At 38.3% G+C, this 21,219-nt stretch overlaps 2 protein-coding genes across 6 annotated transcripts; one reads left to right on the top strand and one right to left on the bottom strand.

The window, feature by feature from the left end:
- Positions 1-130: 130 nt before the first annotated feature.
- Positions 131-8,093, top strand: LOC113682201 (elongator complex protein 6). The gene is made up of 7 exons (XM_089189369.1): positions 131-606; positions 1,919-1,997; positions 2,772-2,842; positions 3,651-3,823; positions 4,574-4,757; positions 6,029-6,181; positions 7,140-8,093. The coding sequence occupies exons 1-7, from the start codon at positions 553-555 to the stop codon at positions 7,257-7,259; spliced, it is 834 nt and encodes a 277-aa protein (XP_089045495.1). The 5' UTR covers positions 131-552; the 3' UTR covers positions 7,260-8,093.
- LOC149053289 (uncharacterized) lies at positions 8,085-21,209 on the bottom strand. Of its 5 annotated transcripts, XM_089189331.1 has the most exons (9): positions 21,086-21,208; positions 20,483-20,550; positions 19,855-19,922; positions 19,624-19,716; positions 19,432-19,506; positions 18,980-19,047; positions 17,178-17,270; positions 16,794-16,874; positions 8,085-16,054 (listed from the first exon to the last, which is right to left on the bottom strand). In XM_089189331.1, exons 8-9 carry the CDS (start codon positions 16,794-16,796, stop codon positions 12,344-12,346), a joined length of 3,714 nt encoding a protein of 1,237 aa, XP_089045457.1. In that variant the 5' UTR covers positions 16,797-16,874; positions 17,178-17,270; positions 18,980-19,047; positions 19,432-19,506; positions 19,624-19,716; positions 19,855-19,922; positions 20,483-20,550; positions 21,086-21,208; the 3' UTR covers positions 8,085-12,343. The 5 variants fall into 5 exon arrangements, with proteins under 5 accessions (XP_089045457.1, XP_089045477.1, XP_089045469.1 ...); XM_089189351.1 differs by lacking the exon at positions 16,794-16,874 and having other exon boundaries at positions 21,086-21,209; XM_089189343.1 differs by lacking the exons at positions 19,432-19,506; positions 19,624-19,716; positions 19,855-19,922; positions 20,483-20,550.
- Positions 21,210-21,219: the final 10 nt, after the last annotated feature.

Genomic DNA, 21,219 nt, shown 5'->3' with positions numbered 1-21,219 from the left:
GCTAGTGGTCCAAAATTATATAGAAAATCGTCATCAAATATCTCAAGTACAGATCTTACAAAGAAAGCTTCGCTCTCTCAATACGAGTGTGCTTCCTGTCGGCCAGTGTCGACCTCCTGTCGACCAGTGTCGAACGAGAGGTTCAACAGACTCTGAACGAGAGCGCATCCACCGACGTCCAATCAAAAGTATTGGATCGTACTGCAATTTTACGGTTTAATTAACTGTAAATACTGTCAAATTTATTATTTCTCTGCACCCGGTGCCTGTAAGATCCTTGATTTGCTCAAGGCTACCTCTCGCCCTTTTCACGAGTATTTAACTAAAATCGCGGCTGTTTGAGTCCACATACTTTTCAAAACCTTAAGAGGTGGAACTCTGTCGTGCCAAAATTTTTTTAACCGGAAAGAAAAACTTTCATGACATTCAGTCATTAATATTTTGATTCGAAAATATGATCAGTGCGGCATCGATGACTGTCGGTTGAAAAAAGGCCAATTAATCTGGTATTACATGAAGTAGCATCGGCACTCCAAATTTATCAATCTCATCATGTTTGGAGAATTAAATTCTTTGACAGATTTCAGTGAGAAGTCTCCACCAAAGGTAAGTAGTGAAACAACGAGTATAATGTAGGAATAATTCCCCCAGTTTCTTGTGGATGTGTTCATTTTTTGTTGTCAATAAAATCGCAAACAAAGTTGGTTATTTCGCTGCATCCTGATGAGGGCACTAGACTGCAGGAAAGTCGAAACGTTGGGTCTATGGATTGTAACTTCTTGGTTACTTTCATCAAATCTTTAAATCAGTGTAGCATCAAACCATGTTTGAAAAATCGCATTCATTAGCTCCTCTACAACCTCATGGGGATGTAGACTTACAGTGATATAATATGTTTTAGACATCAAATTTCAAGTTTATAAACCTTTGTTTAGTGATTTCAAGTTGAAAATCTGAAAGACATGTGAAATAAAATGTTTCAAGTGAATTTCAAAGACAATCCAGAGATACCTCGGAAGTAGGGGTGATCTTCAGGATAAAGTTGGTTGTTTCACTACATTGTGGGTCTCGATCGAGAAATCCTGTGGTAATATCAAGTCTGTTAACATATGTAATCACAGAACTGTTCGTAGATGGTTGTGCGACATTTTGGATTTGAAGCAGATAATTAATAGAGGAGTGGGTAAAATTTCCGCACAGCCCCATGCTATTGTAAAACAAATCTGTTTTCCCAATTGCAATGTATTGTTTTTGTCATGGTTTTCTCTATCCAAGAACCGAATGCACAATGTAGTTATGGGCTGTGCGGAAATTTTACCGAGGAGTGCAAGGATAAGGAAAGTCAAACCAAAGGGGGTGGGGTGCCAATAAATACTAAGCCAGAGGTAGAAAAATTAGCAAACAGGGGAATGGGAAGGAGTATGTCCTACCTCAGTACTATTTCATAACCTCTTATACAATCTAACAGATAACAAAAGATTTTTTAGTTTATAAGGAAAATGATTTTGTATCCCAGTAAAATAGATCACAAAATCTTGCCAAGAGAACATCAATTACAGGCTAAATTGTTGCTGGCTGTTATTCTACTGTAATAAATTGAGTAAGTGCCCTCCTTTCAATATAAGCGCCCCATCTCTAATAAGCACCCCCCTTAAATTTGTTATTGTTTATATAGTGACTCCTTTCAACATCACACCTGTGGTGTTGTGGAGCAGCTTCATACAGTTCATTTATTAAATAACCCTGTATATTCCCCCACCCCACCTCTCAAAAGCAAAATTAGTGAGGACCCCATAATATCATTTCAATAATGGCGTTATAAAAAATGATATTCAAAATTAGGAAAAATTTAATTTAATCAAATTATAGTGCTATGAATTGGATGTTTTACATAATTCTTGTAACTTATGGTTTTCAGAGAAAGTTTTTGCTGATAACAGATTGTCAAAATGATGGAAGCTTTCTCATTCATCACTTTTTATCCTTGTACATTAAAGGTGAGAGGAGTGATTAGTTCAGAAGTCTACAATTTCTGATCTGTAACTGTTAATGATGTATCCATACTTTACCATATTCAATACACATTTTATTCAAGCAAAACAGCTAATTGTTTTATCATACTGTCTTCTACTTAAAAAGAGCACATTTCATTGGAAGGTGGTGTAAGGGTTTATGTCACCTCTCTTATAATTACTTAAAAGTAATATGATGGTAAATTTATCATAGGATCACAGCCAGCACTCCTGTGTTCTAGAAAGTCAGCAAAGTAGGACCTGGATAATTGAATATTGTCAACTTAGATGATAACATAAATTGGCCACCATAAAGAGTTTAAAAGCTGACGTTTCAAGTTTTAGCCCTTTGTCAGAGCGATTGGAGGAATTGTGTGTTTTGTGTGGGTTTATGCAGAGGATGGAGCTATGCTATGTGGGAATATAGTGATGAGAAAGAAAACAAGAATAAATTTAGTTGAATGAAAAATGCTTGTTGATACCGCAGGGATTGAGAGTGATGATTTGAAAGATAAATGTTTGTTCTTGAGTCTTACAGCTTTCCTAACTGTGTATAAGGAATACCTGCCTATATTACTTCGAAATGAAGATCTCTTTTGTCAGTTGTAGAGGATCCCTCTCAATCTCTTGTGACTGCCTGGAAGTAAGACCTGCCTATATTACTTCTAATATGTTACTTCCCTGTGGGAGAGAGTTCCACCGCATTTCATAGTTTCTGAAATTTAGAACTTTGTATTTTGTCTTTCTGTTTTTTTTCAGGAGGTTTCAAAGTACTTTTCATTGCCTTGGTCCAGTCTTTTTCTCATTACAGTAATGTTGCACAGAAATTGGTGAGAATTAGACATGTCTATATTTTTTTATCTTGATGTTACTAGAAGCAACAGGATTGATACCTCTATCATTTCAATTTTTTCTAAAAGTCTCCTGAGGAAGTGACAGTCAAACCCAGAATAGCATATTTCGGAAAAATGTTTTGATCTTGATACCAATCATTTTATGTTGATATTTCTCTTCTTTACTTTCATAATTTTGGTCTTGTATTGGGCATTTTATTTGCATGTACATTTGGCTACTGCTAGCCAGTGTCTAACTCAGTGGCTATGTGTTAATCCTTTCATTCCTAAGATCTTAGTAGTAATTCTCCTTACCATCAGCCATTCAATTCTTATGATGTTAGTTTAGATAATTTGGCATTGGATCAACTAATAATCCCCTAATTGATATTTTTCGTTATTCTCATCACTAGTCTGCTTGATATTGTATTGATTTTGTGAGGAGAAATTCTGTCTTGGTCACTCATAGGAGTTAAAGAGGGTATCCCTCCCCTCTCCCTTCTGGCTTCCTTCACCAGAGAACATTTGATTTAACCCTTTAACTCCCAAGATCTGATGGTTAATTCTCCCCTCTAGCTGTTACACATTTCCTTTTAAATTTGATATGAGAACTTGGTGCTAGATTAAGAGAGCAGCCTTTACCCAATGAGTTTGAATATTTTCATAACCTGTTTGCTGAATAATGTATGGATATTATCGGGAGAAGTTTCATGTTGATCACTTCTGGGAATTAAAGCAGGGTTAAAACAACTAAATAAGCAATTCCCAACATAGTGTAATTGTCATGTGAAACTTTGTTATTCAGGGTATAAACCTCAGCAGTATCTGTGAGAGTGGCCAGGTGACATATGTCGATGGCTTAAGTTGTATATCTGAAGCTTTAGCTGATGAAAGTCAACAAGATGCCCTCAAAAACTCATATAGTAGCACAGTAGGGAATGAAAATGCAGATCACAGCAACCCTTTTAAAAATGTCAGGTAATTCTTTTTGCAATTCTGAATTATTTAGCATGTCTGATTTCCTTCTCCACAGCAAGAGGTTTCCAAAAATATATAAAGTCTTTTCAAAATTTGGTTGAAAAATTTCAAGGATGCTTCCATATCTGGATTAAGTTGAGGTGCACCTAGTCCCTTAAACTGAAGTAAAAAACAAAAATGTATACTGTGAGTCAACCCTTAAACTTCCAAGATCCAATTAGTAATTCTTCCTACCCTCTGTCATACTTTTCCTTGTAAATTAGGTATTAGACAGAAGAGGTTGGCCCTTTACCTGAATGTTTTCCTCTAGCTGATAAGCCTGTCTGTTCTCTTTAGCAGTTTACAAGATAATTAACTTTATTTTGTTTTTGTTAAAACTGTTTTACATGTGCTGAATTTATTAGTCAGACTGAGGAGTATTATTTTGTAAATATGAGATTACCCATGGCAAGTTCCTGAATTTCAAATATCAAGGTTTGGGTTTTTGCTGTAGCTGGGATGTGAGTTGGAGAACTTTCACAGTTCCTTTCTGATTCTCCCATATTGTTTTTAGAAGTATAGATGATCAAACTGTCCAAGGAAACCTGAAAAAATGCTCTTAGTAAGAAGGGTAGAAACAACCTTATTTCCTTCATGCCACTGTACATGTTTACTTAACTATGAAGTTCCAGCTGTATCAATATATGCTCCTCTTTCTGAAATGTTGTTTTGTTGAGGTTGAAAGCTGCTATTGTTAAATTGTTTTCCTAGAGCCCCAACATTTACTCTTCAACCATTATACAACAGAATCAAGTCATCTTTGGGTACTGAAACAAAGCCCTGTTTGCTGCTGATTGATGATCTAACAGCTCTTCTCTCCATTGGAGTTCCTCTACAGCAAATCACCAATTTCATACACTACTGTGCTGCTCTGATGTGTCACTCTCCAACTGTGGTGTGTAATGTCTCAAAATATCACCTCAAGACCTTTGATCTGGAATGAGGCTGAAGGTTACCTTGTTGTGATAGAGGCCAGTATCTAGTTAGCATGATAACAAATAAAAATTTACATTTGAGAAGCAGCAACTTTTTATAATAACAAGGTCACCCTTAGCCTCACTCTTGTTCAAAGGCTTGGCATCTAAGCATGTAACTGTAAAATGGGCTACTATATTCTTTATACTGCCATTCTGCCATACAATTCTTATGTGAGTTTTGGAGAATTTAGTATTGGATCATCAACTGCCAATCCCCTAATTGATATTTTTCTTTACTCTCTTTAGTGGTCTGCTTGATATTGTATTAATATTGCAAGGAGAAATTCCATTTTGGGCACTCATGGGAGTTAAAGGGTTAACTCATGCTTAGCCAATCAATTAGACAGTGGAAGAAAACTTTCCTCTCTCCAGAGTTTAACACACTTTTTATGACTTATTGCAAACTCAACTAAAACTGGCTTGGTAAAATATTCAGTCTCATCATTTGTATGAATCAATCTCATTAATTTTGTTGGGATCACTATGTATTTTTTAGGACTTAATAAACAACTGGCAGTGTCTGATCTAGGATTTCCAGCAAGGGGAGCAATGTGTCCCAGTTAACAATTTTCAAACCTTCCCTCTCCCCCCTCCCCCCCATAGCATTTATTCAAACTAGTACTTGAGAACCTTAGGAAATTGAGCCTTTTATGTATATTACATTCCCTGGATTTTGGTTCCTGCTTTACTTTTAATCTGAAATGTAAACCAAAATATTGTTTTAAGAAGATTTTGTACAAGAAGAAATTACATTTCCCTGTTTCTTTTTCTTTTGAAACATAATTTGAAGTGTGCCTAAATTATCCAGAACAAGTAATTGAAGGGACGTATTTGTTCAAACCGTGGCAATCCCATAATGGTGCTCTCTAGATAAGACACTAAACCGGCATCAAGAATTGATTTCTGACACATAGCAGACCATTTGGATTTAGGTCTGCTCATGCCAATGAACTACACAAAGGGTATCTGGGAAACTTGATTAAGACTTGTGCATTATTTTGGTGAGGGATGAGACCTCCCTCTCCTCATATTTACAATTCCTTGGTCTCCTTCTCCAATCTACTTAGATTATAGTAAAATTCTGTAGGATCTCTAGTAAACTCTGTCTTGATATAGTGAGGGTAGTGTGTCAAGAAAATTAATCTCAATTACTTTTATAATAAAGATTTCAATAATATTTCACCTTCAGTCAGATGGTTGCCTGGTGACACTTGTACATAATGACAATGACGTTGATGATGAAGAATCCAAGTTGCTATGGAAACAGCTATGCTATCTTACCGATATAGAGTTTCAAGTCAAAGGGCTTAGCAGTGGTTATTGTAAAGATGTACATGGACAGGTTAGTAGTGGGGTAATAAAACCTAAGGAACACACTTAAAGTTATGTGATGCATATTAATAGTCCCCTTGAGTGGGCACTACACTAAGCACATTATAACCATGTAGGGCCACAGAGATGTGAATTAACCCTATAACTCCCAAGATCTGAATGTTAATTCTCCCCTTTGCTGCTTAACCTATCCTTGTAAATTAGTCATGAGAATTTGGTGTTAGATCAAGATAACAACTTCTACCTGGGAGTGATAAGTTTGAATATTCTCATTAGCTGTTTTCTGGATAATGTTGGGATATTATAGGGAGAAGTTTCATGTTGATCACTTCTGGGAGTTAAAGGGTTAAAAAAGTTTCCTTTCTTAGCTAGATTGAGAAATTTACATGTGAACTACTTAAATAGTTGTATGTTCTTATCAGGATCAAAGAGTTACATCTTAAATTGTCCTCAGAGTAGTAACTACAGGAATGGAAACTACATGTGTGAAAAATTATATAAGATGAATTTTGCTTAATTTGATTGCTTCTTATCTATAATCTCTTCGAGGACAGATCGATGAAGATGGTGTCATTTATTAGAACATTTATCTTTTTTTAGATGTAGATTCTATGTCGCTGTGTCTCTGTTCAGTAATAGATCACAAGAGATGTCAAAATATGGTAAAAATATTAGTGAAATGCTCAGCTACGTCCCGTGTGCTACTTATTTGGACTTACCACGTTTTGACGTCATCTGTGATCTATTAGTGAACAGACGCACGGAAACATGGGAATTACTTCATCTTTACTTGATCGCAGGTGCTAGATGGGCAAATTCTTAAGTCTCTGAATAAGACAATCCATTGTCTTCCCGCATAGAGGATTAATTGGTTATGGGCCGTACACTGTTTAATTCTCCCTCTGGGATTGCAGATGGCTCATGACAGGAACAGAAAGGTTTATCTCTTTTGCTTTTTTTTTTTTCAGCTAACCATAAATATCAGAGACCAGAGGAACATTAAAGAAGGCTCCAAAGTTGTTCAGTACACGACTCACGACAAAAATGTCACTTGCTTCGCTCCTGGAATGTCCAAGGCTGTTCTTTAGAATAGAAGAGCAGATGAATCCTTTCATTCACACAAGTGATCAAAATCTTAACTCTCTTTACGTTTTCAATACCCTTAATTTCACTTCAATAGAATTTTGAGCTGAACAATGAGGAATATGAGTTAAGACAGCGAAAGAGTGTCTGATGTACCTGGAACAAGCGAAGGAGTTACCAGGCGGCTGAAAAACATTGAGAGACTGTTTGCAAGAGCATAAGCGAATCAGAGAAACAACAAAAGAAAAAAAACGGGCCTTCAAGACAATGTATGCTAACGATACGAAAAAAAATGCCTTATTTTGAAAATAGTAATCTTTTTCTCCCTTCAAAAACAATAATATTCCGTCCGTAAAGAAAAGTGATACTTAACCCTGTGAAAAAAAGTCCGTCAAGTTCAATCGCGCGAGTGTTTTTCATAATTCCACGATACACGCTTTCTGCGCGCGTAGAAGTGTAATAAAGGCAAGTTTCCCTTTAAACACCAGTTGAAGTACTATTTTGAACATTTTGTAGAAGAGTTGCTTCGTTCGTCAGCTGTTAGCGTTCATAGATATATGAAGCATTTGGGAAATTTGGTAAGCACTCAAGAAGCCATGGTAACTTTCGACTACGCCTCTAACAACTCTTGGCACCTTTCCAGTATGCTTCATAACTCGATGAACGTACGTTGACGCTTGAACCACTTGCTAATCTGGTAGACTTCTTGGGGAAATACTCAAAGTGTGGTAACATTGAGCAGACGGCTCGACACTTGATAAACTTTAAGAACAGGGAGAAAAATGTTCAGTAAAACATACCTAGGGGGAAAAATAAAACAGACGAAATAATTTTCCGAATTTCTTAAGGTGCTTTAATGACTTAGAACGGTGATGAAGGTCCAAAACTAGTTATAAAATGTAAAACAACATGGTCTCTTTAAAATTCGTGGCACCATTTACATATTACAAGGCCTCTGTTCTTCCAATGTCAGTTAAACAAACAAACCAATTACATAACGGGAAAAGAAACGAAGAAATTCCCAACTAAAGCTACTTTGTCATTCAGAAAAACAGGATTTGTTTCCACAAGATTTGTCCTAGACTAGTATCAGTTTCGTACATCGTGCTAATCAGTGGTTAAATAGAAAGGATCATAAAGAATCAAATTGGAAAATCACTGCTCGTTTCCCGTAATGTGATTAGCCAGTTGTGCGTGTGTGTATGTGGCCCCGCTAGCTATAGACGGACTTTAACTTGGTTAAGGACTGTCCTCGAGGTACTTAATCAGATTATAAAAGTTCTTTTTTCAGCTATGTATTTCGTCATTAGGACAGTTGGTAGGACTCCAAAATTATTTTTCGTTATGCCAGCCTTCTAAGAGAATATAGTTTACACTACGAATATCCAATTTCTTACGATTTACGAATTCTCAGGTCTCGACGACAACAGAAAATGTTAACTATGCCCTAAAGACGAATCCTCTAACGCTCCTATAAAGAACCCTTGCGCTAGATGATATTAATTCTTATCGCACATTAAATATTATAATAAAGCGTATCTTTCGACTGTAACTGGCTATTTCTATGAACAAAGTGAGCTCCGCCTCTTCACGTGGTTCCAAGATTGTTTTGTCACATAACAACATTGTTTTATGTTCTCGTGGTTGACCAATAAGAAGACGAACACTGCACGCAAGATGGCGGAACCACTCCTAAAATGTATCACTCTGAAGTACATGCTAGCCGAATAAGTGATAGAAAAATACTGCGGGCTCGATATCTATATTGAGAAACTATATCTCCTTCCCGTGGAAACATTTCGCTAGGAATTACTAAAACTGATGAGCAAATAAAAAACCAATTGCTCAGAAAATCTTAAATGTTCAGTAAATCCTTAAAAACCACACAGATTTTTAAAACTGTTCATTTAGGTGAACTGTCCTATTAAGTGTAACTTAACTGGTCCCTGAGGTGGCTTGGAGGCAAGTTGAGACCAAAGTAGGCAGGGAGTAGCAGGAATAGCTGTAGGTGACTCTACGGCTCTGCAAAACTTCCAGTAGGGGTGTGGTTCTACTACATTAGAAGGAGAAGAGTCCTCATTTGCTGCTTCCGCTTATACCTGTGCTATTATTGTGCCAGATTCAGTTGCCACAGGGCTTGGTCTGTTCTGAAGAACATCATCCACGTGTTTTCTTCAGGTCCGCCCATCATTTAGTTGACCTTGCAAGGAAGCAGGCCGAGTTTCTGTGCGACGGTACCAGACTACCACTTCTGACCACATGGATGGTCACGTGCGAGAAAAGTGTCTCCCAAACCATCTCTCTAAACTTGGCTTACTTGTCGTGATTATACAGCATTCAATAGTCTTTTTACCTGGCGACATGAGCACCAATATCAGGTCTTGCAAGGGAAAGTCGAGTGAACAGTTCTCACAGCTGAAAGTGATTGACAAGAGATGACTTGGTAGTAGCATATAGAGTGCTTTTGTCGGAAAAAAGGAAATTCTGAGTCCATCAATGAATACAGCTTGATAAATTGGGGACTGATGACTCCATAGGGAACTAAAGGGTCTTTGAAAATTGTGCAGTCACATCATTTGAAGAAGGATGGTGAAGGGAAACTAGAACTCGCCGAAAGCCACTACGTTACAGGAATTCTTCATATTCTGCAGAGGGAAATGCCGCCCTACTGTCACTGAAAATTTGAGCCGGATAATCATACCTCGATGTAGTACAAGGCGTTGACGTGCGAGTCAGCAGACGTTCTCTTCATAAGACCGAACACTCCAAGCCAATAGGAGTGAGCACCAACTATGAAAGGTAGTCCCTCAATGGATAGGTAGCAAAATCTACGCGTACACGTGGAGATGTCGGCGTGGACCATGATAACAGTGGCGAGGCTGGAGGAGTTTTACGGGTGTTTTGACAGAGTTGACATCCTAGAATGATCCTTTAAATCTCCCAATTTATTCCAAGTCACCGTACAAGACAGCAGGTCATTGATTTCAGCATGAACCTCATGTAGTCATAGCAGAATTGGCTGTCTCTGGAAGGGTGGTATAACAGTTCGAAGTCCCAACATGAGGCAGCCCTGCCTGAGAGAGAGCTTGTACTTGACGACAAAGTATGACTTCAGCATAGAATCGACGTACGAATGGACATGTCATCCATTTTTTGAAAGCAATATGGTCCTGCACCAATACAAGAGAGAGTGTGGGAGAGACTACGTGTCGTTTTATCTACCGAGAAGCCACATGGAAGATTCATTTTTAAACTCTAGCATATTTCTTGTACTGCAGTGAGGAAGGAGCCTTGACAAAGAATAGGCACTGGGAATTTCAGCAAATAATTTGAACTAGATTTCGTAACGTATGAGGAAAGGGAGAGGGACCAGGTACGAAGTCTAGCAGTTGCTAAAAACGGTGTCGCGAAGTCTGTGGCTGACATCTTCATACCAGGGTTTGTGCTCAGTTCCCAGTGTAACTTTGCGCTCGACATATGCATTATGTGGAAGCCCACCTGAACAATTATGGCAAGATCTTCGATCTGGCTTTAGATTCTCTTTTAAGAATTTAGGGACTTCGGGGAGTAGGCAATAGACGGGAAGCGGTGGAGTAAAACTACCCCAATTCCATACTGGATTGCGTCGCTCTTAAGAATGACAGTTGCGTCGTTCATGTGGTGACAATGGAATAGCACATTTGAAGATGAAACCAACATCTTGGCTTGGTTAAATGCTTTGTCATACTAGGAGGACCACTTGAATTCCTGGGTTTTTTGAAAAAACTGGTTGAGCGGTTAGAGGATTGAACTTAGCCAACAACAAGGCCCTTAGCTAATCAAGGTTCTCCATGCTTGCCGTTTGATTGATGGCTTCTATATTTTCCTCTGTTGGCGAAATCCCTTTGGCAGAGACGACACAACCGTGTAAGTTGAGGATTTCCGAATAAATTTACATTTAATGAGCTGAAGTCGCAGGCCATAATGGTTTAGGCAGCGAACATTGTCTAAGTTCTCGACGTGATCCTCTTAATAGTTACCTGCAATAAGACTCTCATCTTGCTTGCTGTTTCAAGTTAGTTTCTGTGTCTTTCTACGATGGCAATTTTCATCAGTGCGAAATGAGATCTCGGGAATCCGTCGCGATGGGTAAGGCTCTACCTTGATGAGAAAACCGGAGAGTACAAAATTGAAAGGGCATCGTAGGCTTCGGCGATATATAGTGACAGAAATCATGACAGCACTTCACTCGTGTGTGTCTGCAGCGGCGGAAACGCTGTTTGCTGTTAAATATTGCTCACCGCTCGAAGTAGCAACTAGCTCTTGTGGCTGTTGGATTGGAATTTTCCGTTTTGCTTAAGCTTGGGAAGATGATCCCGTGTTCGTCGCCAGAAATGTTTAATTCTCGGGTGACCACAGGCGGCCCAAGCTCACGTCTCGAGAAAGCCAACGATGAATTCATGAACGCGTCACGCGATGTGTGACTCGGTGTTAAGTTACGGGAGGAACCGTTGAAAATTTGAACACGTGATAAGGAATAGTATGGGGAACGAAATATGGTCGATTTACAACGATAAATATTTCGAAATATGAATATTTTACACGTAAAATCAATAAAACTTACTGCAGAAATCGCCAGAAACTACGACGGATACACAGGGCATGAGTAAGTTTTATTGATTTTACTTTTAAAATATTCATATTTCGAAATATTTATCGTTGTAAATCGACCATATTTCGTTCCCCATACTATTCCTTATAACGTGTTCGAATTTTCAACGGTTCCTCCCGTAACTTAACACCGAGTCACACAACGCGTGACGCGTTCATGAATTCATCGTTGGCTTTTTCTCGAGACGTGAGCTTGGGCCGCCTGTGGGGTGACTAGTACGCAGATAAACACCGTCAGCAAACAAGATGGCGGATCGACTCCAAACTGTAATACTCCAGAGCGCATGGTAGCATAAACGTAACCATATAATGCGGACTGAGGATATCTGTATTTTGTACGCTATAACATTCTTGAAGTGAGTGTCCATTTTTGTCTCGAGAGTTATTTTTACCATTTAAAATAAACCCAAGGTCGAAAATGAAAGGCAGAGTCGATTTCTTATATCTTTTTTGATCGTTTTGCTGGCACTGACCCAGGATGTCCTGAACCGGTGGGTCGTTCCCCAAAACTACCCGAAGATCGCGGAGAATTTTCCTGCAATTGCTTTATCTTTACTAAGCTTTCCTTGATCATTTTGAATAAACAATGTTCTGCTCCGAACTCTTTCAGAAGAATGGGAAGTGCGCGATCATAATACTCCTTTGCCTGAATGAAGTCAGACAGCTTTAGATGCACATCTCCTAGGTTCATGTACGTCATTCCAACGTCGGCAACCTCAGGTCCGTATTCTTTCCGAAGAATATGAAGTGCGAGATCATAACTCTCTTTTGCCTGGTTCAGTTCACCCAGATCTTTGAGTACATTTCCCAGCGCCATGTGTATTATTCCCACGAGACCATTCTCAGGTCCCAGATCTTTCTGGTAAAGGGGAAGTGCGAGATCATAATGCTTTTTTGCCTGAATGAAGTCAGACAGCTTTCGATGCACATCTCCTAGGTTCTTGTACGCTTCTCTAACTTCGGCTCCCTCAGCTTCGAACTCTTCCAGAAGAATGGGAAGTGCGAGATCATAATACTTCTTTGCCTGAATGAAGTCAGACAGCTTTAGATGCACATCTCCTAGGTTCTTGTACGTTATTCCAACGTCGTAATGCTTGGGTCCGAAATCTTTTCGAAGAAAGGGAAGTGCGAGATCATAATACTCCTTTGCCTGAATGAAGTCAGACAGCTTTCGATGCACATCTCCTAGGTTCTTGTACGCTTCTCTAACTTCGGCTCCCTCAGCTTCGAACTCTTCCAGAAGAATGGGAAGTGCGAGATCATAATACTTCTTTGCCTGAATGAAGTCAGACAGCTTTAGATGCACATCTCCTAGGTTCTTGTACGTTATTCCAACGTCGTAATGCTTGGGTCCGAAATCTTTTCGAAGAAAGGGAAGTGCGAGATCATAATACTCCTTTGCCTGAATGAAGTCAGACAGCTTTAGATGCACATCTCCTAGGTTCATGTACGTTATTCCAACCATGGGATGCTCAGGTCCGAGCGCTTTCCAAAGAATAGAAAGTGCACGATCATAACTCTTTTTTGCCTGGTTCAGCTCACCCAGATCTTTGAGTACATTTCCCAGCTTCATGTGTATTACTCCCACGAGACTTTCTTCAGGTCCCAGATCTTTCTGGTAAAGGGGAAGTGCTAGATCATAATACTTTTTTGCCTGAATGAAGTCAGACAGCATAAAATGCACATCTCCTAGGTTCTTGTACGCTTCTCTAACTTCGGCTCCCTCAGCTTCGAACTCTTCCCGAAGAATGGGAAGTGCGAGATCATAATACTCCTTTGCCTGAATGAAGTCAGACAGCTTTAGATGCACATCTCCTAGGTTCTTGTACGTTATTCCAACTTTGGGATGCTCAGGGCCGAACTCTTTCAGAAGAATGGGAAGTGCGAGATCATAATACTCCTTTGCCTTAATGAAGTCAGACAGGTATTGGTGCTCATCTCCTAGGTTCTCGTACATTATTCCAACTTCGACGTGCTCAAGTCCGAACTCTCTCTGAAAAATGGTAAGTGCACGATTGTAACACTCTTTAGCCTCTTTATGTTCAAGCAGGTCTCCATGCACTGCACCCAAGTTACTGTAAGTTCTTCCGACGTCAAGATTTTCAGGTTTGAGGTGTTTTAGACGGATATTAAGAACACTATTAAAGCATTCTTTTGCCACTTGGAATGCACCACGTTCTTGACACATCACCCCGAGTGTTTGCAGGTAATGTATGTCGGATTTAAACGTAATCTCTCCGGCATTTCGCGTTTCTTCCACGGAAAAATTATCTTTAATTTGCGTAATCAATACTTCTAGATGAGGAATGCAGTGACAGTGCTTCGCGTAAGTATCTAAGTAGGAAAGATGATCTTGTTGTCGAGTATCTTCAACGAACTGATAAAATGACTTGATTGCTGCCTTCATAGCTCCTAACTTATCAGCCTTGAGATAATCTTTAAGCACAGCGCGGATGGCATCGTGTACAACCTGATGGGTTCTTATAAAGAGAGCATTCTTCTCTTGGTAAAAAAGGAGCAGAGAGCATCTTTGAATCTTCACGCTGATAGCATCTTTATCGCCCATTTCCTCCACTAGGTCCCGAAAATAATTGGTTACTATCTCCAAACTTAACGGTTGCGGTGCACAAAAGAAAAGCAGAGTAAAAACGTTCTTGATTATAACATTGGTGGATTCAATTGCCTTTTTAACAGCTTCTCTTGTTACCTTACCCATTGATTCTGGATAAACTAGGTGATCGACAATTGTGTAAGAAGGATCTACTCTTCCTTCCTTAAGTTTCTCACGGTAATCACTCCAGCCAGAATTTGCTCCACCTTTGGTGTCACGAACGTCCTTGACGTAAGCGGCGGCTCCTGCTAAGGTAAGGGGCTGATAGTTTAATCTTTGAGCAACCTCCTCCGTTTCATAACCTGAGATGCCAGAAACCTTTTCTAGTAGGTGTACTGCATCATTGGCCTCCATACCTTTGCTGACTGAGACGTGATTGACAAAAGAGCTCACTGACGGAATATGCTCGGTGTCTTGTGTTGTGATCAGCAATTGACCTCTCGCCCACTTTTCATTTCCAGACGCTGGCAGGTAGGCATTAATCTTAGAGATACTTTCGACGTTGTCAACAACCAGAAGCCAGGTGGTGTAAAGCTCGATTTTTGAGCCCATTAAGGACTTCAAATTAGCAATCTTTTTGTCTGAGTTCAAAGCCGGATCGTTAAGTGTCTTAGTAATGGGATATTCTGGGCAGTTAATATTTCGGGCCAAGGAAACATACGAGTCAAGAATAGTGCTTGGGGTTTTAGCATCTATCGTCATCACAAAGGAAGAAGTAAAAGGAATTTGAGTGCCTTCATCGAAAAATCTTTTCGCCACGAGACCGGCTAGCTGAGATTTGCCACTTCCAGGGTTTCCAGAAATGTACAAGTAACTTAATCTGTTCTCGTTGGCCTCTTTGAGCTCTTCCAACTGTTTTGCAATTTTAGCCACCTCGCGATCACGATCTACCACATCGTGTGAAGGTTTGGGTGGCAGGACGTAGAAGGAAGAAACGTCCTTGTTTAGTTGAGCTTCGAGCACCTCCAATTCCTGTTTAAGATTCTCGACCTTTTTCAACACATTCTTTAATTCCTTAGTAGGAAAACTCGTCTGCTCTCTTATCACTTGAATTTTGTCTCTGGAGAGATCAAGAGCTTTGAAGGCATCTTCAACTTGTTGAATGATACATTGAAACTCCACGTCATTGATCTTGCCGTGTAAGGAGTGCGCATGACATTCATTACGAATCTCTCTGAGTATATTTAGTGCAATTTTGTAACCTAGCTTGAGGTGCCGACCGATACAATCAGAATAACAAATGGCATAGAACAACTTGGTGCAATCCCACTCAGCTGTATTTCCGTTAATCATGATTGCCAAATGTTCTGCATTAAACTCTTGTTTAGATAAAGATTCACCATCATAAAAGTCCTTTCCATTTTTTGGCGAGTCCTTCCATTCTCCGAAGTCTTCTTTGTAAAGTCTATCCCACTCCTTTTTGAAGAATAGTCGCAGACTCTCGGCAACTTCATCGGTGACGATATGACAAAGCCTAAAGAAGTTAAGTTGTTCGTCAGAGTATTCTTCTGTGGCCATATTCAGCTTGATCTTAGCTTGCTGTTGAGAGTAAATCAAGTGTATTTTTAGCTTCAGTTACTGTATTCGTCCTTTAAAGTCAGCTAATGCTATGTCGCTCAGAGGAATATATATATGTGTGTGCGGTCAGATTTATTAGCCCATAATTCGCTGAAAACAAAAATAAGACCAAAAAATGAACTTCGGGACTATCAGAAAACATGAATTAGTAATAAGAAGAACTTATCACCTCATAAAACATAATTAATAGATATGCATGCCCAAAAGGCGTCAGTCTTTCAATAAAAAAAAGGGAAGAAAATGGACTTATATCTGCTTAATGCAGGTTTAACTTTCTACACAACTAAGTAGTAACGGACCTAGCGCGAAGACCAATTGAAATAGAATGTAAGCAAGGTCAGCAGTTGGAGAGAACTCAGGCTCTTTGAATTATGGCTCTTTCCCGCTTCTTCTTGCTTTATCTTTATTACATGCACAATAAAATTTTTAGGCCTTTGGTATATGAGCTGCTACTTCCTAACGGTGGTTTTCTTTCTTTTCGCTTCATCTTTGATCAAAATACATCTTTTTAGACCCCACAAAATTCGATTTGTGCCCAAAACAAGAAGTAAAATTCAACTGCGTGTTAAAATTCTGACTGAGACATTTCATGCCCAGGAGCAAAAAAGCTCACAAGGTATTTGCGTTACAAAAGCAAGATCAAATCAAATGAAATCTGTAAACCTCAAAATATGGTAAATCAACTGTAAAATAGGTATACCATGTATTGAGCCTAGTGGCAGCTAAGGTACAGATATAATGAACAGAAGACAATAGTGGAACTCTGGAGACAGAAACAAACCTAGTAGGGAAGAAGAGGGAAAACGCGTTAAATCCAAATTTTAATACTTAAATTAATTGTGCAACAGATCAGAGAATGGAGTGAGAGAGCGAGTGGGGTAGTGAGTGAATTTTCCATACATACGTAAACCTCATCGTATTACTAAAAAGGCACACATTCTACACTATCAGTACTCATCGCTAACGACAAAATGGAATTATTTTTACCATCCTATAAATTGAAGAGTGAGTGAAAAGCTGGCTTAAGTTGCTGTCAAATATGCTATCCAAACACCATACCCAGTAAATAACAAATCCTACTCACCGTTTAAGGCGTCTTATGGCGACGCGATGCGCAACACGAGGAAGATCGAAGCGAAAGTGATGAATCAGCAAAGTTTTCTTTTCTCTCCAACACCTGTTGATCACATAATCATGATGTCAACACTTTATTTCTATTTTGAGATAGAAGTTTCGCGATTGAATTTGGTTGTACTAATTAAGTAAAACCGGAGCATTTTGGTTCGTAGTTACAATGTAGAAACTGAAAACAAACACCCCTCGTGACTGCGTGGAATAGTAATAGTGATGATAATAATAATAATAATAATAATAATAATAATAATAATAATAATAATAATAATAATAATAATAATAATAATAATAATAATAATATTTAACGAGGGAGCCCAACTCGCCACAACGGTTTTTAGTGGGGCCCTCATTAACTAATTAATTCAATTGATAAAATAATAATAATAATAATAATAAAAATATTAACAAAAATAAATAAATAAAATAAAATAAAATGTGTTTATAAATAAATTTAAAAAGAGTCAAAATCTTAAAATCGATAACTAATCGAAATATCAAAGTTTAAAATTAATCAAAATCTTTTTAAAAAGTTTTCAGCTTGGATTTAAAAATAGATAAGAGAATTGTTTCTTTCAGATCAATAGACACCGAGAGCTCCAATTAAGAAATTTATAGTTGACTCAGCTTTCTGGAGTAACAAAAAAAAACACACACACTCATTAATTCGAAAGCTTCGTAAAAGCAACCGAATTCACTCGAAAAAGGTTAAAACTGCAGCTGAAAGAACACAGAGCCACTGTAAACTCAGCCTAGGATTAATGTTCTGTCACTGACAAAGACTCAGAGATGACTTAAATGTTTACTAGCAAAATCTTAGCAAATTATCTTCAACTACGACAGAATGGTTAATTTTTGATTCCGACTTGAGATCAACTACCAATCTTTCGCAAGTGACTACAGTCTGTTTATTAGAACATTGAAACTGGTTGAAATTGACATCCTAGTGTGAAATTCCACTCTATCCCACTGTAGACTCAGGCTATTCAGAGGAAGATAGAAGCAAAAGTGGTGAGTCACGTGCACCAAAGTTTTCTTTTCTCTCCAACACCCGTTGTTCACATGATTATGATGTCAGCACTTAATTTCTATTTTGAGATAAAAGTTTTAATTACATTTTGTTGTACTAATTAAGTGAAACCGGAGCATTTTGGTTCGTAGCTACATCGTAGAAACTGAAAACACAAACCTCTGGTGACTGCGTGGAATAGACACCAAGAGCTCCAATTAGGAAATTTATACTTAACTCAAAACTTCCCGTAGAAACGAAAAAAAAAATGCGCACACTTATTAATAATGGATTAAGATGAAATCGAAAGCTTCGTAACTGCAACAGAATTCACTCGAAAAACGTTAAAACTGCAGTTGAAAGAACACAGAGCCACTGTAAACTCAGCCTGGGATTAATGTTCTATCACTGACAAAGACTCAGAGACGACTTAAATGTTTAGTAGCAAAATCTTAGCAAATTTTCCTCACCTACGACAGAATGGTTAATTTTAGCTCCGAATTGAGATCAACTTCCAATCATTCGCAAGTGACTACAGTCTGTTTATGAGAATATTGAAACTGGTTGAAATTGACATCCTAGTGTGATCAATCATTTCTCTCCAACACCCGTTGTTCACATGATTATGATGTCAGCACTTTATTTCTATTTTGAGTTAAAAGTTTTAATTAAATTTTGTTGTACTAACTAAGTGAAACCGGAGCATTTTGGTTCGTAGTTACATTGTAGAAACTGAAAACACAAACCTCTGGTGACTGCGTGGAATAGACACCAAGAGCTCCAATTAGGAAATTTATACTTAACTCAAAACTTCCTGTAGAAACGAAAAAAAAATGCGCACACTTATTAATAATGGATTAAGATGAAATCGAAAGCTTCGTAACTGCAACAGAATTCACTCGAAAAACGTTAAAACTGCAGTTGAAAGAACACAGAGCTTCTGTAAACTCAGCCTGGGATTAATGTTCTATCACTGACAAGGACAAAGAGACGACTTAAATGTTTAGTAGCAAAATCTTAGCAAATTATCCTCAACTACGACAGAATGGTTAATTTTAGCTCCGAATTGAGATCAACTTCCAATCATTCGCAAGTGACTACAGTCTGTTTATGAGAATATTGAAACTGGTTGAAATTGACATCCTAGTGTGAAATTCCACTATTAAACACCTTAAAACAGATCAAAAAATCTACACACCTCACAGATCAAGAAGCACTTCCAATCTTCGGTCTTGTATTAGAGTGTGCGTTTTGAATTTCAACACATTTGCAACTAAAACACGAAAGAATGGCACCAATTTGCACTCGTTTGAAACTCACGCTTATATTTAATACAAAAAGTAAAAAAAAAAAAACGAAAAACCTTCAGTAAACAACAAATTCTACTCACCGTTTAAGGCATTTTATGGCGATGCGATGCGCAACACGAGGAAGATCGAAGCGAAAGTGATGAATCAGCAAAGTGTTCTTTTCTCTCCAACACCTGTTGATCACATGATCATGACGTCAGCATTTTATTTCTATTTTGAGATAGAAGTTTCAATTGAATTTTGTTGTACTAGTTGGGTGAAGCCGGAGCATTTTGGTTCATAGTTATAATGTAGAGACTGAAAACACAAACCTCTGGTGACTGCGTGGAATAGACACCAAGAGCTCCAATTAAGAAATTTATAGTTGACTCAAAGCTTTCTGGAGTAACGAAAAGAAAAATACGCACACTCATTAGTTCGAAAGCTTCATAACTGCAACAGAATTCACTCGAAAAATGTTACAACTGCAGCTGAAAGAACACAGAGCCACTGTAAACTCAGCCTAGGATTAATGTTCTATCACTGACAAAGACTCAGAGATGACTTAAATGTTTACTAGCAAAATCTTAGCAAATTATCTTCAACTACGACAGAATGGTTAATTTTTAGCTCCGACTTGAGATCAACTACCAATCGTTCGCAAGTGACTACAGTCTATTTATTAGAACATTGAAACTGGTTGAAATTGACATCCTAGTGTGAAATTCCACTCTATCCCACTGTAGACTCAGGCTATTCAGAGGAAGATAGAAGCAAAAGTGATGAGTCACGTGCACCAAAGTTTTCTTTTCTCTCCAACACCCGTTGTTCACATGATTATGATGTCAGCACTTAATTTCTATTTTGAGATAAAAGTTTTAATTAAATTTTGTTGTACTAACTAAGTGAAACCGGAGCATTTTGGTTCGTAGTTACATTGTAGAAACTGAAAACACAAACCTCTGGTGACTGCGTGGAATAGACACCAAGAGCTCCAATTAGGAAATTTATGCTTAACTCAAAACTTCCTGTAGAAACGAAAAAAAAATGCGCACACTTATTAATAATGGATTAAGATGAAATCGAAAGCTTCGTAACTGCAACAGAATTCACTCGAAAAACGTTAAAACTGCAGTTGAAAGAACACAGAGCCACTGTAAACTCAGCCTGGGATTAATGTTCTATCACTGACAAAGACTCAGAGACGACTTAAATGTTTAGCAGCAAAATCTCAGCAAATTATCCTAAAATATTACAGAATGGCTAATTTAGCTCCGTCTTAAGATCAACAACTAATAATTGGGAATTGACAACGATCTGTTTATTATAACATTTAAACTTGTTGAAATTGACACCTTAGTCTGAAATTCCACTGTTATGGACCGAAACAGATTTTAAAAAAAGCACATTTTAGAAAAGTTTGAACCAGCAAAGAAAGTTTTTATCGACGAGTTCAGAAAGTGGAAGTGACGTTACGTTCGAACTTAGACTTCGGAGCCTGCGTGCACCGAAAAAGCTCCCTTCAGATTGAAAAAATATAAAGTAAATTAGTTTTCTACAAACCTGTCTACAGAATTAACTTGTGCTCAGCTCCAAGTTTCGACAAACAAACAGTTTCTACTCCTCTCGAAGTTTATGGCGTAGTAGAATTAACGAAGAAATTCCGAAACGTTCCCCGGTCCCAGAAGCCCCAGCGA

This window comes from Pocillopora damicornis, chromosome 1 (genome assembly GCF_964200805.1).
Source record: "Pocillopora damicornis chromosome 1, jaPocDami1.2, whole genome shotgun sequence".
Lineage (NCBI taxonomy): Eukaryota > Metazoa > Cnidaria > Anthozoa > Scleractinia > Pocilloporidae > Pocillopora > Pocillopora damicornis.
Note: the sequence above shows the minus strand (reverse complement) of the source record. Positions and strands in the feature narration are given on the sequence as shown.

Coding starts and splice junctions, on each gene's coding strand:
- LOC113682201 (XM_089189369.1), top strand. CDS start 553: ATGTTTGGAGAATTAAATTCTTTGACAGATTTCAGTGAGAAGTCTCCA. Junction 607..1,918: donor GTGAGAAGTCTCCACCAAAG/GTAAGTAGTGAA, acceptor TATGGTTTTCAG/AGAAAGTTTTTGCTGATAAC. Junction 6,182..7,139: donor GTAAAGATGTACATGGACAG/GTTAGTAGTGGG, acceptor TTTTTTTTTCAG/CTAACCATAAATATCAGAGA.